The sequence below is a fragment of the Chelonoidis abingdonii genome, chromosome 10, assembly GCF_003597395.2.
Source record: "Chelonoidis abingdonii isolate Lonesome George chromosome 10, CheloAbing_2.0, whole genome shotgun sequence".
NCBI classification, from domain to species: Eukaryota; Metazoa; Chordata; order Testudines; family Testudinidae; genus Chelonoidis; species Chelonoidis abingdonii.
Genome location: NC_133778.1, coordinates 33869122 through 33881518, shown reverse-complemented (window position 1 = coordinate 33881518; position 12397 = coordinate 33869122). Strand labels below are relative to the sequence as shown.

General features: G+C 35.3%; 1 protein-coding gene across 3 annotated transcripts in view; it reads right to left on the bottom strand.

Moving 5' to 3' along the window:
* Positions 1-12397, bottom strand: part of CERKL (CERK like autophagy regulator) — a 99938-nt gene that overhangs the window by 4595 nt on the left and 82946 nt on the right. For all 3 annotated transcript variants that reach the window (XM_032783810.2, XM_032783813.2, XM_032783812.2), the window contains exons 6-11: positions 6549-6623; positions 4727-4904; positions 4363-4431; positions 3926-3954; positions 3734-3842; positions 111-207 (exon numbers count right to left, since the gene is read on the bottom strand). In XM_032783810.2, coding sequence (XP_032639701.1) covers positions 111-207; positions 3734-3842; positions 3926-3954; positions 4363-4431; positions 4727-4904; positions 6549-6623 — 557 coding nt within the window. The remainder of the gene's footprint in view (positions 1-110; positions 208-3733; positions 3843-3925; positions 3955-4362; positions 4432-4726; positions 4905-6548; positions 6624-12397) is intronic.

Below are 12397 nucleotides of genomic sequence, written 5' to 3'. Positions count from 1 at the left end.
TTAAGTCTCCTTATGAGGACACTAATATTAACTCCTGTAGCGTGTCTATCTTCACAATTAGTAGCTCTTTTATAATCACACACACAAAAACAACAAACGATTAACTGTACCTGATTTTTTACACTGGCGTATCTTTTCAGATGTTTTATAAACTCTGACCGAGAAGTGTTTCGTACAACAATAAGAGCCATGTTACCGTTATTCAACCTGAAAAGTACATGTTTTGATTAAACTAATGTTACAATCAAAGGCCTTAAGTCCTTAAACTAAATTCACAATCATTTTAAGTTGGTTTAAAAATCAATATAAAACAAGATTAGCTTTACTAAAATTATTCAGAACTTTTCAATATACTTCAGTGATTTTTATTTGGTTATGAATCAAATACTTTCCCAACAATTATATGCAAGAATCAGCTTACTCCTGACAGCTGCTTATTCTGATGCTTATTTCACATGAAATTAAATATATAGTCTAATAAACTATCATGAGAGAATTACAGATCAAGTTTAATTATTCTACTGCTTTATATACACAAATGTTTAAATTTAATATAAATCACTTTAGTTAACTGTAGCAAAAGAGAAATGTATAGATTAAATAAAATTAATGGTAAATAGAATCCTAAACCAAGGAATAACAGCAATATAGTGAACATTAAAAAGCTTTGTAATTTTTCAGTTAATTTGTTGATACAATCAGCTTCAGAAAAAAACATGTAGATAGGAATCCATTATACTTAAATTATGAAATTACCGTTAATCTAAAGTCATTTCACATAAAAGGCTGATGAACTTTATATAAAAACAATTACAAGTAAATCTAGTTGTAGAATACAGCAATAAAATTAATACTTCTACATGTTTGCTTACTTAAAAGATTAGTTTTTCAAATCCATGGTCACCTAAACAGAAACTGCCTTTTCCATATAAAGACTGTCCTTTCACAAAACATCATCATACATAAATTGATGTAGTTCTGTTAATTAATGCAATTATCTTGATTTACACCATCTGGGGATTTGGCCCTTAATACTTGCACTAGACTGTAAAGTCCTTGGGGCAGGGATATTATGGTACCCCTAAGTTTTGGTGCCAAAGACATCCTTCAGTAAAGGGGTCTGTGATGTAAAGCAGCCCACAAAATGAAACATCAACAGGAACAATTAATAAAAACTATTTAACACAAAAACTAGGCCAACAATCTGTAATAACCCTGACTGATAAATTCACCTGTTAGAGCAATTTACAATGTTAATGAGACTATTCTAATCTCATACACAAGACACCAACATGCTGACAGTACTTCTGGAGCTAGCAATCAAGAGTTAAATGAAAGGAAGGAAAAACTTGGAGAAGAACAGCAAAGACTTGAGATCCCATCAGCTTGAGGACATGATGGACAGAGGCAGCATCTGAGGAGGATGATAATCTAATTGTATAGTGTCTGCTAAGAAGTGGATGCCAATGTTCAATCTGAAAGATTGAATTTAAGATACTGGCTTCCTAAAATGCCACCACAGATCTTTCTGAATGGGCTTTATCCCCTGCTGGGGACTCTGCCTTTGCACACACTGAATTCTGCATGGTTACATCCCTGTAGACCTCAACATTCTGCAGAGTACCCTTTACAGAGGCAACTCTGAGTTTGGGACAATTTCTTTTGGTTGTGGAGTCATCTGATGTTGCAGAGGTTTTCTGAGGTAGGATGCGAGGTAAAGGAGGTGTTTGAAAATGTTCTCTGTAGCTCACTTTTTCATGATCAAGAAACCTACATATTCTGCCAGGAAGGCATATAATTTTGTGCAAGAATATCTTATTTAGTCATTATGGCTCACATTTTCAGAAGTGACTAGTGATTTTGAATGCTTCCATTTTTGGGTGCCACTGAGGTACTTTCAAGGGGGATGATTTTTAGAAAGTGACAAGCACCTACACTCTGAAAACCAACTCCGTTAGAGCATCTCAAGCAGGACACCCAAATACTAAGGGATCCAAAAACATAGTCACTTTTGGGGCTTTAGACTAGTAGCTGTAAAACTGGATTAACACGAACAGTGGTCAGTCAGACCCAATATATTCAGTCTGATCAAAATGTCTTATAAGATGCAAATGGGCAGGTGGGCTGTCTCTTGGGGGGGAAACAGGACAGTTGGAGCGAAGATAGTAGGTAAGGTTGCAGTGGTGGTCAAGTGTTTCAGAAATGGCTCACGTACCTGCTGCAATTGGTGCAGCATTTTATCTTCCACCCTGTGCAGCGTTGCTGCTGTTCACTGTCCTGCAAGAGACACCTGCAGGACTCCTATCTCTATCTAGCTGAGTGCTTCTCCTTGGCCATCTTGTTAGAAGTACAGTGCTGACAGCTGGAATTGAGGCTGGGTTGAAGACACTGGAGTACACAGTTATCTGAGATGCAGGGGGCGGGAAAGAGACTCATCTGCACTTGAGCTCTAAACAGTGCCTTGGAGCTGTCATTAGATCTGCGACTATTGAAAGACAGGGGACAGATTAGAGAGGACGAGAGAGGAAAGCTGAAAGACTTTCTTCCTAAAATCTTCACAGAACCTTTTCCATTGCCTGGAAAACTGCACTGAGAGTGAACATGTTGACAGAACAGATTTCTAAACAGTTTAGAACATCAACATACTATCTTCAAGTACATACTTTTTCTCTTAACAAACAAATAAATACTAATAATCCAGGCTATGACACCTCACATTTCCCTCTCTAAGGAAGATGGTTTTGGTATGAAAACTTTTCAGCAAAACTATCTCCCACCGAGGAGCCATATCCTAAGAGTACATATGGATTGGTGAATTTGTCTGTCTGAAGAATATCTGTTTAAACTGCTTACACAGCAGGCAAGAGGGGCTAAAGTGAACAAAGCAAGTTATTATACCTAGTGGTGATAGCCTTTTGCCAAAAGCCAATAAAAGTTGCATGAGATCTGGTGTGATATGTGCAAAGAAAACGTCCCATAAATTGGGAAGCTGCAGAAAAAACAGGCACAAGGTAAAGTTAAACTGATTGCATGACTTAAGAATGCAATGGCTATTTGTTCAGTTCTTCTGACACTAAAATGGGCTATTGGCTGGGGCACAGTTGAATCACAGTTTCCACTTTTCATACTTTGCTGGCTATCAGATGATAAGTATTTTCAACATTTCAATCTGGGATTATATTCAGATTAGTTAGCTAAAGGTGAAAAGCTCCAATTTTCATAACCAAACGCCAGCACTACACAGTTCCCCTGAAACGATGAGATATGCCTTTTTAATTTAGAGCGATTAGTAAATATTGTGTTTCCTAAATTTGTCAAAATGACAAAATAAACATTTAAAATTCTTTATGATACGGAAAAAAAAATCAACATGATTTTCCCAACTGGAGAATTCCAGTTCAAGAGGAATTTTTTATGAGAAATCCATGACCCAGTACACTTCCTATCAAGAAAGCTGAGACAGATGATTACTTGATGACTACTACTTAAGTCAGTCTTGTCAACTAATTTTATCACTGTAATTATCCAATGATTATTCTAGTTAGATGACTTGATCCAAAAACTGATTACAATTCTTGAGATTATGGAGTCAAGTGCAGTCCATCCTCCCTCCCCCACTACAAGAGGGTCTAGATGCCCGGGACACAGGCAGGCATTCCAGGAAAAGCTAAGGTTTAAGAGTAAGATGTCAGAATTTATAGACATTACTCTAATTCTTTAAACCCTTACTGACCTGGTATTAGGTGCCAAGCCTCTTGGTGCCATTGAACATAGACAGGGGATTGCCATAATGCTCACATTCAGGAAGTGACCTTGAATCGTGTGCCATTGAACCTTGCTGTCTAAATATAACAGAGTAATTCAGTATTACATTAGTTCAACCAAACATAGTTCACTTTTAAGGACAATTTAATTTGAAACTCACCAGATTTTTTAAGTCTCTCTTTCTTCTTTCTAAAAATAAAAATGTGTCACATAAAACAATTACAAATAACAAAGAAAGTAAAGAAATAAAATTTTAAAAGTAATTGAACAATGTTCAATGTTACAGTTTATCTAAGAATAAATCAGATCTCTCACACTGGAAGAAAGGATTACTCAGCAGTGAACAAAATGGAGTAGTGCTTGTCTGACAGGTTCTCTGTGCTGCTAACATCAAAAGTAAAGCAATATAACAAGGTTAATGTATACTTTATATAATGAAAAATGTAATAGTTGGATAAATCATAATTTTGAAAGACAAAGTTCCATTTAGCCTTGTTATATTATTGCATCAAAACAATATTTCATTTTGTTCTAAATCTTATCTTCAAAGCTATATACTTGTATAGATACAGGATTGTTTCATTTAGATTTACTTACGTAACATTCTCCTGGGAGCCCTGCAGTGAATTTTTCAGAGGTAGAAATGATAACTCACATTCCTCTGGCCTAGAAAAATATTGACATTCATTTCCACATAAACCAATATTCTGACTGCTAAATCTGCTTTTATCAAGGTTAAAATAATTTTAAGACGATGATGATTAATATACAGAAGCTTTTCCTAATTAAATGGTGACATTGCAAGGAAGTACATGATAAAACCTGAAAAGTGTCTGCCTGCAGTCTCATTTTGATAAACATTAAGAAATATATTAACATATATTTAACATCTGGTAAACTGAGGGTAATAATATTACATTTTCATGAGGAAAATAAAAATATTGAAAATAAACTAGCATACTTTAGATTTGCCAATGTTTTAATTACAGCAAAATCTCTCCGCTGGTTAGAGGGCATCCAGCGATGCTTTTCTGCCAAAGCCAGAGTTCTTGCACCAAAACCAAACATAGCCGAGAATCCAAAACGAAGAAGCTTGCTTGGACTACTGAAAGTGCAGATGTCCACTGGCTGTATATGTCCTGAAATATTACAGTAGATATCAAAGCTGCAAATATTCCATTAGTTTTCAACCTAAACTTATCTACACTTCTTAGGAATGAAGAGAGAATGGTAGCGTAAAAGGAGAGGAAATAGGGACATGCGAGTTAACAGATGAAAGAGAATTCCAAGCAGACTATTAATTAATTTCTAGATTAACAAGTTAAGCATTATAGAAGGAGCATGAATTGAAACATAGTTAAGATTGCTCAAGTGCATTCATTCTAACGGCTCACATTCAGATGATTATAAATATGAAATTTTTTACATTTTTGTGTACAAGTTGGCACTTGTCAGTCTGAGTACGATTTATGCAAACAGCTATATTCAAGGAAAAGCACATCTGATATTAAAAAATGTTTTTTACTAAAAAGTTCTGTTAGCACTGCAATAGAAATTAAGAATTGACAAAGTTCCTTACATAACAGATGCATGATTTGATGGTCAGGTGAAAACTGGTTTTCATTGGCCAAGTTATAAGGACTTTAAAACATACTTCAAACATACATGCTGGTTTCTATCTCATAAAACTAGCTGCCTATATTCGAGACATGGGAACCTATAAAAACTGAATGGAAATGATCATTAATAAACTCCCTCTCTCTCTCAGGTTTCCATTGGATTTGTGCATGTGTGAAAAAGACAGAGAAGTGAAATTTCCAATCTAATGTACCGAGGCATGTTCAATATTAATCTTTGAAATGGAGCAAGGGGTCTTGCATCATTGACTGACATATTAACTAATAAAGCATTCAGCTGAGGTCTACTAAGCAGTTACACTCGATGAAACAGCTTTTTTTTTTTTCTTTACAAGAAAGTCAATACAGTTCCATACAAAAATCTGCCTTAAAAGGAACATTAATGATGCAAAGTGAAGAATTCAAAATTCAGGAAAAGTCAAAGTTAAGGTTGCACTGGCAACCTTAACTCTGTCACGTCTGAATACACATAATATTGAATAGCATTATCACATTATTTTTCATATACTTAGAAGTTCTGCCCCATTTATTGTGCAGGTTGGATGGTGAATGATGCCATGTTGTGTAGTAAACAACTACTTCCATGCAGAAATTGTTGGTATGCCTTGAACCCACACCAAAAGATGAGGATAAAAATCAATATTGAACAATTGCTTCAACCACCCATTTTTCCTACTATTAGGCAGGCTTCCTGAATTTTAAAAAAGTATGTGATCAGTGAATTGTGTATCATAATGCACATACATAAGGGACAGAGTTAAAGGTTGCCCGTGCAACTCTGGCTTTTCCTGACTTACTAAATTAAAAGAAAAGCAGTATAAAACAGTTAATCAACGAAACCATCTGCCATGGAATGTGGTGAACTCTCCTCAATGCAGCTATTAATAGTCATACTAGATACCCAAGAATAGTTTATCAAGAAGAGCTTAGAGAATCAACTCTGTTAAGATACACAGTCAACTAGATCTCATAGGAGGGGTCACTTTCAAACCAAACTATTCGATGATATAAACTTCACCCGGAAACAACAAAGTATCATTGATTTGTCAGGCAAGCACTTCCTTCCTTTATGAACATGTATTCAAATTTTTAAGTGATTTGTCTTTTAATTATCTGAAAGCTTCTGATAATGCATTTATGAATTACCCATTATAATGTGCAATGTTGCAGTTACTGCATGGTTGATTCCATGAAGAGTATGAGCCAAAATATTAGTGGAACCTGTAAAAATTAACACAAACAATTGTTATAAGACTGGCACTGAATGATAGACTGTAGAATATAAAACAAAATAAATAAAACCATGTTTCAGTCAATATAGACTTTTGAGGAAGAAGAATTTGGTTCAGTTTGTAACAGGATTCCTTTGAATAAACTTTCTACTCCACAGGGCAAGACTCTTTAGCCCGGTCTACTATATAAGATAACTTGTAAATAGAAGTTATGTTGCAATGGTAAACTACTCATCATCCTCTGCCCATTGATTACTGTCTTCCTATGTATGCAAAAAATAACAATCCTTACTTCAAGTCCATTAACAATTAAAACAATTTGGGCCTACAATAAAAAAAAGCTAGGCAAAGGAATGTGGATCTTTGAAAAAGGTGTATAACACTTTGTGGCATCAATGAACAATTTTGGAAACCTGAGGTCACCTTAAATTTCACAGGTGCACTTAAGTTGGCTATCAGAAAATCACCTGACAACACAAAAAAATCTGCTAACATAAAAAAATTCACAGCAAGAAAGTAAATAATTTAAAAGCAACATTGTGCACTAAAATGAAAGGTACATGTTTATAACAAACATCCATCAAGATAACATTGAAGGGAGGAATTACAAAACTTGGGAAGGACTATGCATCCAAATATATAGCTAGAACCAAATCCTGAGGTTCTTATTCAGTGAAACTCATACTGCTTTTTGTAACAATTTTATTGAGTAAGGATTGATTAAGAACTGGGAGGTCAATCCCACAAAATGCTTAGTATTTCCTGTGAACTCATCTCATACGTAGCTCAACAGGAGTTGAGAGTACTCAGCACCTCACAGGAAGCCCTCAATACCTGGGAGGATGGGGCTTTGAGTAATGACCTCAGGATTTACACCACAGGAAGTAAACAACTGAAGTACATCTAACAAGATGTTGAGTGTAGAACAATCTTTGAAATTTACATCTTCAGTTTTGCAATGCACCTCATGGAAACAAATCAGGGTGCGTGAATGCAATAGAAATTCTGTGGAGAATATTGTCCGTCAAACTTCAAGAATTCTAAAGGAGTTGTATTTTTTCCTAGAGAATAAATAATTTAATCTGACTCATTCATCTCTGTATCTCTTCTTTGCTAAAGAAATTGTTATAAAATGAACCTTTTTATTCAATTGCATTCTCTCTTCTAAAACACAAAAAACGGTAAATTAGGGTTATGAAGTATTTGAGGTGAAAAAGGAAACTGACAGGTTCAAAAGAAATACTATCAACTTGCTATGCAGCACACTAATAAGACATTACAACTAGACACAGAAAACAATTTTATAAATTCCATCTACAATTTATAAATCCATCATTCAATTGACAGAACAAGTATTTTCTCCACGTTATTCGATTTTCCCTTCCTTTAGCGGTTGTACAATAGGCGTCAAAATACAAAGCAAAATCATCATCCTAAAAATTTTTTCCATACAAGATACAATTCTGTGGACTTTTTAATTTAGTGTCTGTAATATTATAATGTATAGAACTTGAAACATTTTTGGTTAGAAAATTAACTAATCAGCATTGACCTCAAAATGTATCCTTGGCAAAGAATCTCAAATGCATGCTCAGCACCATTTTGTGTTTTAAAGGCCATTATAACCTGTAATCTCTGGAGTTTGAAGCACAGGGTGGGAACCGTGACATGACATTTCATAAATAAAGTTGTTCCAAGTGGTTTGGTTAGAACCCTTTTCCAATCTTAAAGCAAAACTGTTTTTGCAATCCTAATACCTGTTATGTAAGTGCTTGTGTGAATCCCAACTCCATCAGTACGTAAAAGACAGGAAAGTGTGGGTACTGATACTGACGACTTACTAGGGGTTTTAAATGCAAAATTCCCTCTCTAAAATTACAGTAGGAGAAAAAACAGCTATGCATACAAAAATCCCCAAAAATCACACAACTTGGATTATTAGAAACTATTCAAAAGTAATTTTGCTTTCTATTGACTGCAATAGGGCTGCTATTTTTTTGAAAAATTTCCACTTGATGTCTTTAGGGATGAAGCCAATACAGACATTGCATAGAGTGAAATATAGTTTGATAGATCAGGACCATTCTGTTTTGAAGCTGTTGGGGATGCCTGATTTAAGCAGGAGCAACTTGCTACTGCAGCCTGAAGCGAATTTATGAACAGCTAGGACCTGACTGAAGTCAACAGCAATCTTCCCATTGACTTCAGTGAGAGTTTGATCAGGTCCTTACTAAACAAATAGGCCCCAAGCACTGTACCCTCCTCTTAAATCTATATACTACGTGCTAGACTAGAAGCTGTGAACATGCACATTTTCACTTGAAGACAACAATCCATCTTTTTATGTCTCATGTCAGAAGACAAAATAGATGTTGACCTTTTTTTTTTGTTTTTTTTTGTTTTTAAGAGACCTATCTTGGGTCTTTTGCTCAGAAAAGATTCTGTCCATCAGTATCATTAAGAACAGATCTAGAACACATCCACTTATATGCTACAACATTTTTCTTCCAACCAAACTTGTATTATTTAACATTTATATGATGGTAATGCCCAATAATCTCAATAAAGGATCAGGACTCCATCATGCCAGGTATCACACAAACATATAATGTTCTGCAAAAAAACCTAGACAACGCAGGTATACACTAAACAGGCAAACATTACATAGGCAAAATATTAAAAGTATAGTTGCTTGTCTTTTTAAGCTATTGATTAATTTCCCAAATTATGTCCTCCTTCCTCTCTGGCCTCAGATGCTATTTACCCTATATTTACTGGAGACTGGGCAGTGCCTCTGCACCTTGTCACTTTAGGGAAAGGGAGAAAATGGATACAGTGAACCCATAAGCTACACATTCCAATCATTATTTAGCCTTAAATATTTAGGTACCACTCATAATAGACCATTTGTTTCTAAAAAATGATTAAACTTTTGGCACTATTCTACAAAACTATCACAAAATATATTTTAACCAAAAATTACAACAGATTTTTTTATCCCAAAAAATAAAATTCTAGACAGAATTTTCTCTTCTTTCTCTGACAATATAAGCTACTTCTCACTATCTCCTCATGAAAGCATCAGAATTAGGACAAAAAAGTGTAACAGTTCATCTAAAGCGTGACTGATGGAGGTACCAGGCAGAACTGTATATAAAAAAAAACAACCCACTCTGTCCTTGGAAGTGCATGCACTTCTGCAGAACAATTAACGTAATTAACCAAACATGAATATTCATAAAGCTGTTAATGTCTCCCACATCCAAACAGATAAATGTGATGTAATGACTTCCTAGTCAAGCATATCTAAAATTCTCATGAAAACTGCGCCAACACTTTCATTCTTTGCCTGAAATATCATAGAAATCAACAGTCCCTCAGTAATATTTTATTGTCCAATTAATTGGAAAGCACAAATTTATTTAAGTGGACTGTTTAGGATGAAAAGGATCGCAATCATCAGTGTATAGATTGTCTCTTATTGCTTTTTTATTTTTATGTTCTTCCAGATTTTCCCCTCTATCTGAATCCCTCTGTACAGTTCCTTAGCAGTAGTTCCCATAGCAACAAACACTTTAGCTAATGACCAGCAGTACAACTGCAGGCTTCCCCACATGTGATCCATTTGATTTTGACTACAGTACAGCAGCTTGCTCTACTGACTTGAAGTATTTTAGTAGAAACGCACTCCCTCTGGGTCTCTCTCTCCAGGAGGCTAACTGCTCCAAAATCAATCCTCTCTCGTCAAGTATGCTGAAACTTGAAAACTGCTGCTTAGCACTCTAAACCTTATACCAACTCTAAGGGGTAGAAAATGAACTCTAATCCATGTAAATAATATACTCTCTAAAATACCTTCTATTAATCAACTCAACCAGAAAAGCATGGTATTTTGTACAGTAAAATTTATAAAATTACTTAATGATCTATTGATGTATTTTTAAATACACACAAATATACTACTTTTTCCAAAACAGATAATTTATGAAGTACATATAATCAGCATGACAGAATATTTAACCAAAATATGATTTAAAAAATATAAAAATCTCTCTTAAAAGGCATGTGTTATATTTGCATTATTTAAATTAATCACCCTATAGTTCAACTTACTCCCAAACATATTCTAAATGCACATTCCTTTAGGTGCACCTATCTTTCTTGGTTGTAATGTATTCCTAATTAATAAACTCAAGAGAATAAATATTAATGAAGAGGAACAGTAACATAAGCACAAATTGCATGAAGTAAAAAGTTGGAGAGATTCCATCTCATACCTTCACCACCACAGTCACAGCAACTCAAATGACAAGCGAAGGACAGAATGCTGGCCTAACATTTATTTGCTTCACGTAGCTGAGATCCTTATGTGGTCTCTAAACCATTCCCTGGTTCTTGTGTACTTTAAATCATCTCTAATATAATCCACTATATTTTTCTACTAATTATTGCTTATTTTAATTACTGCATTTTGAAAATGTTTTTGCTGTTATTTGCAATTTGTAAAAGTAAAAGCAGGTTGAAGCTCTTTAATATTGCTTGAAAAGGACTACCATTATTTATTTAAAAAGGAGAATAGGGTGACCAGACAGCAAATGTGAAAAATTGGGACAGGGTGTATGTGGGTGAGGGTGTAATAGGAGCCTATATAAGAAAAAGACCCAAAAATCCAGATCGTCCCTATAAAACTGGGACATCTGGCCAGTCTAAAGGAGAAGAATATGGATAGCTAAAATCACTCCAAAGGCAACCCATGCACTTACTTCAATATATCTTATGGGAAATGATTAAACGAGTAAGGTATGAATGGCCATTAGCTTTAGAGAAAAGACAAAGTTCCATTTTTTCCCTTACTGGTTATAACGGATACATGAAAAATGCAGTTACAAATATGAAGTCAAATCAGTTCCCCTGCCCCACCCCCTCAAATCCACAAACAAAAGGGACTCTCCATCCATAGATATCCCTCTTTTCCCGTGGGAGTTTCTCAATCACCCTTTCAGTATCATCCCTCTCTCTGGACTCAGTGGAAATCTCTCTGTGTAGCCCAGAGTACAGTAGAATCTCAAGAGTTACAAACACCAGAATTATGAACTGACCGGTCAATGACACACCTCATTAGGAACCAGAAGTAGGGGCAGCAGCAGAGACCCAAAAAAAAAAAAAAAAAAAAAAAAGGCAAATGCAGTTTAGTACTGTGTTAAACATAAAATTACTAAAAAAAAAAGGGTTGGGAGTTAATAAAGATTTGACAAAGTAAGAAAACTGTATCTGTGCTTGTTTCATTTAAATTAAGATAGTTAAAAGCAGCATTTTTCTTCTGTAAAGTTTCAATGTTTTATTAAATCAATGTTCAGTTGTAAACTTTTGAAGAACAACTAACATTTTGTTCAGAGTTACAAACAACCTCCATTCCGAGATGTTCATAACTTTGAGATTGTACTGTAGATGCTAGAGGAGCAGGAGAGTGTGGACAAGGTGAGGTCGTAGTGGTAAAGAAGAAACAGGTGGGACAGAGTCAGGTCAATGGAAGGCTCAGCTGGGATAGGAACAGGGAGAGGACAAGTCAATGGGATGCCCCTATAGCCCTGCAGAGATAAGGTCAGAGAGTTAATATAGCCTGAGACTGTATGATCTTTTTTGCATAATTTACCACAGGGTTGTTGGCACTCCCCTTAGTTGCAGCTGCTCCTGGAAATCTGAATCCAATGGAGATGCTGCCGGAGAACCTTGTGGAGGGAAGTAGGAGAACACCAGGGACAT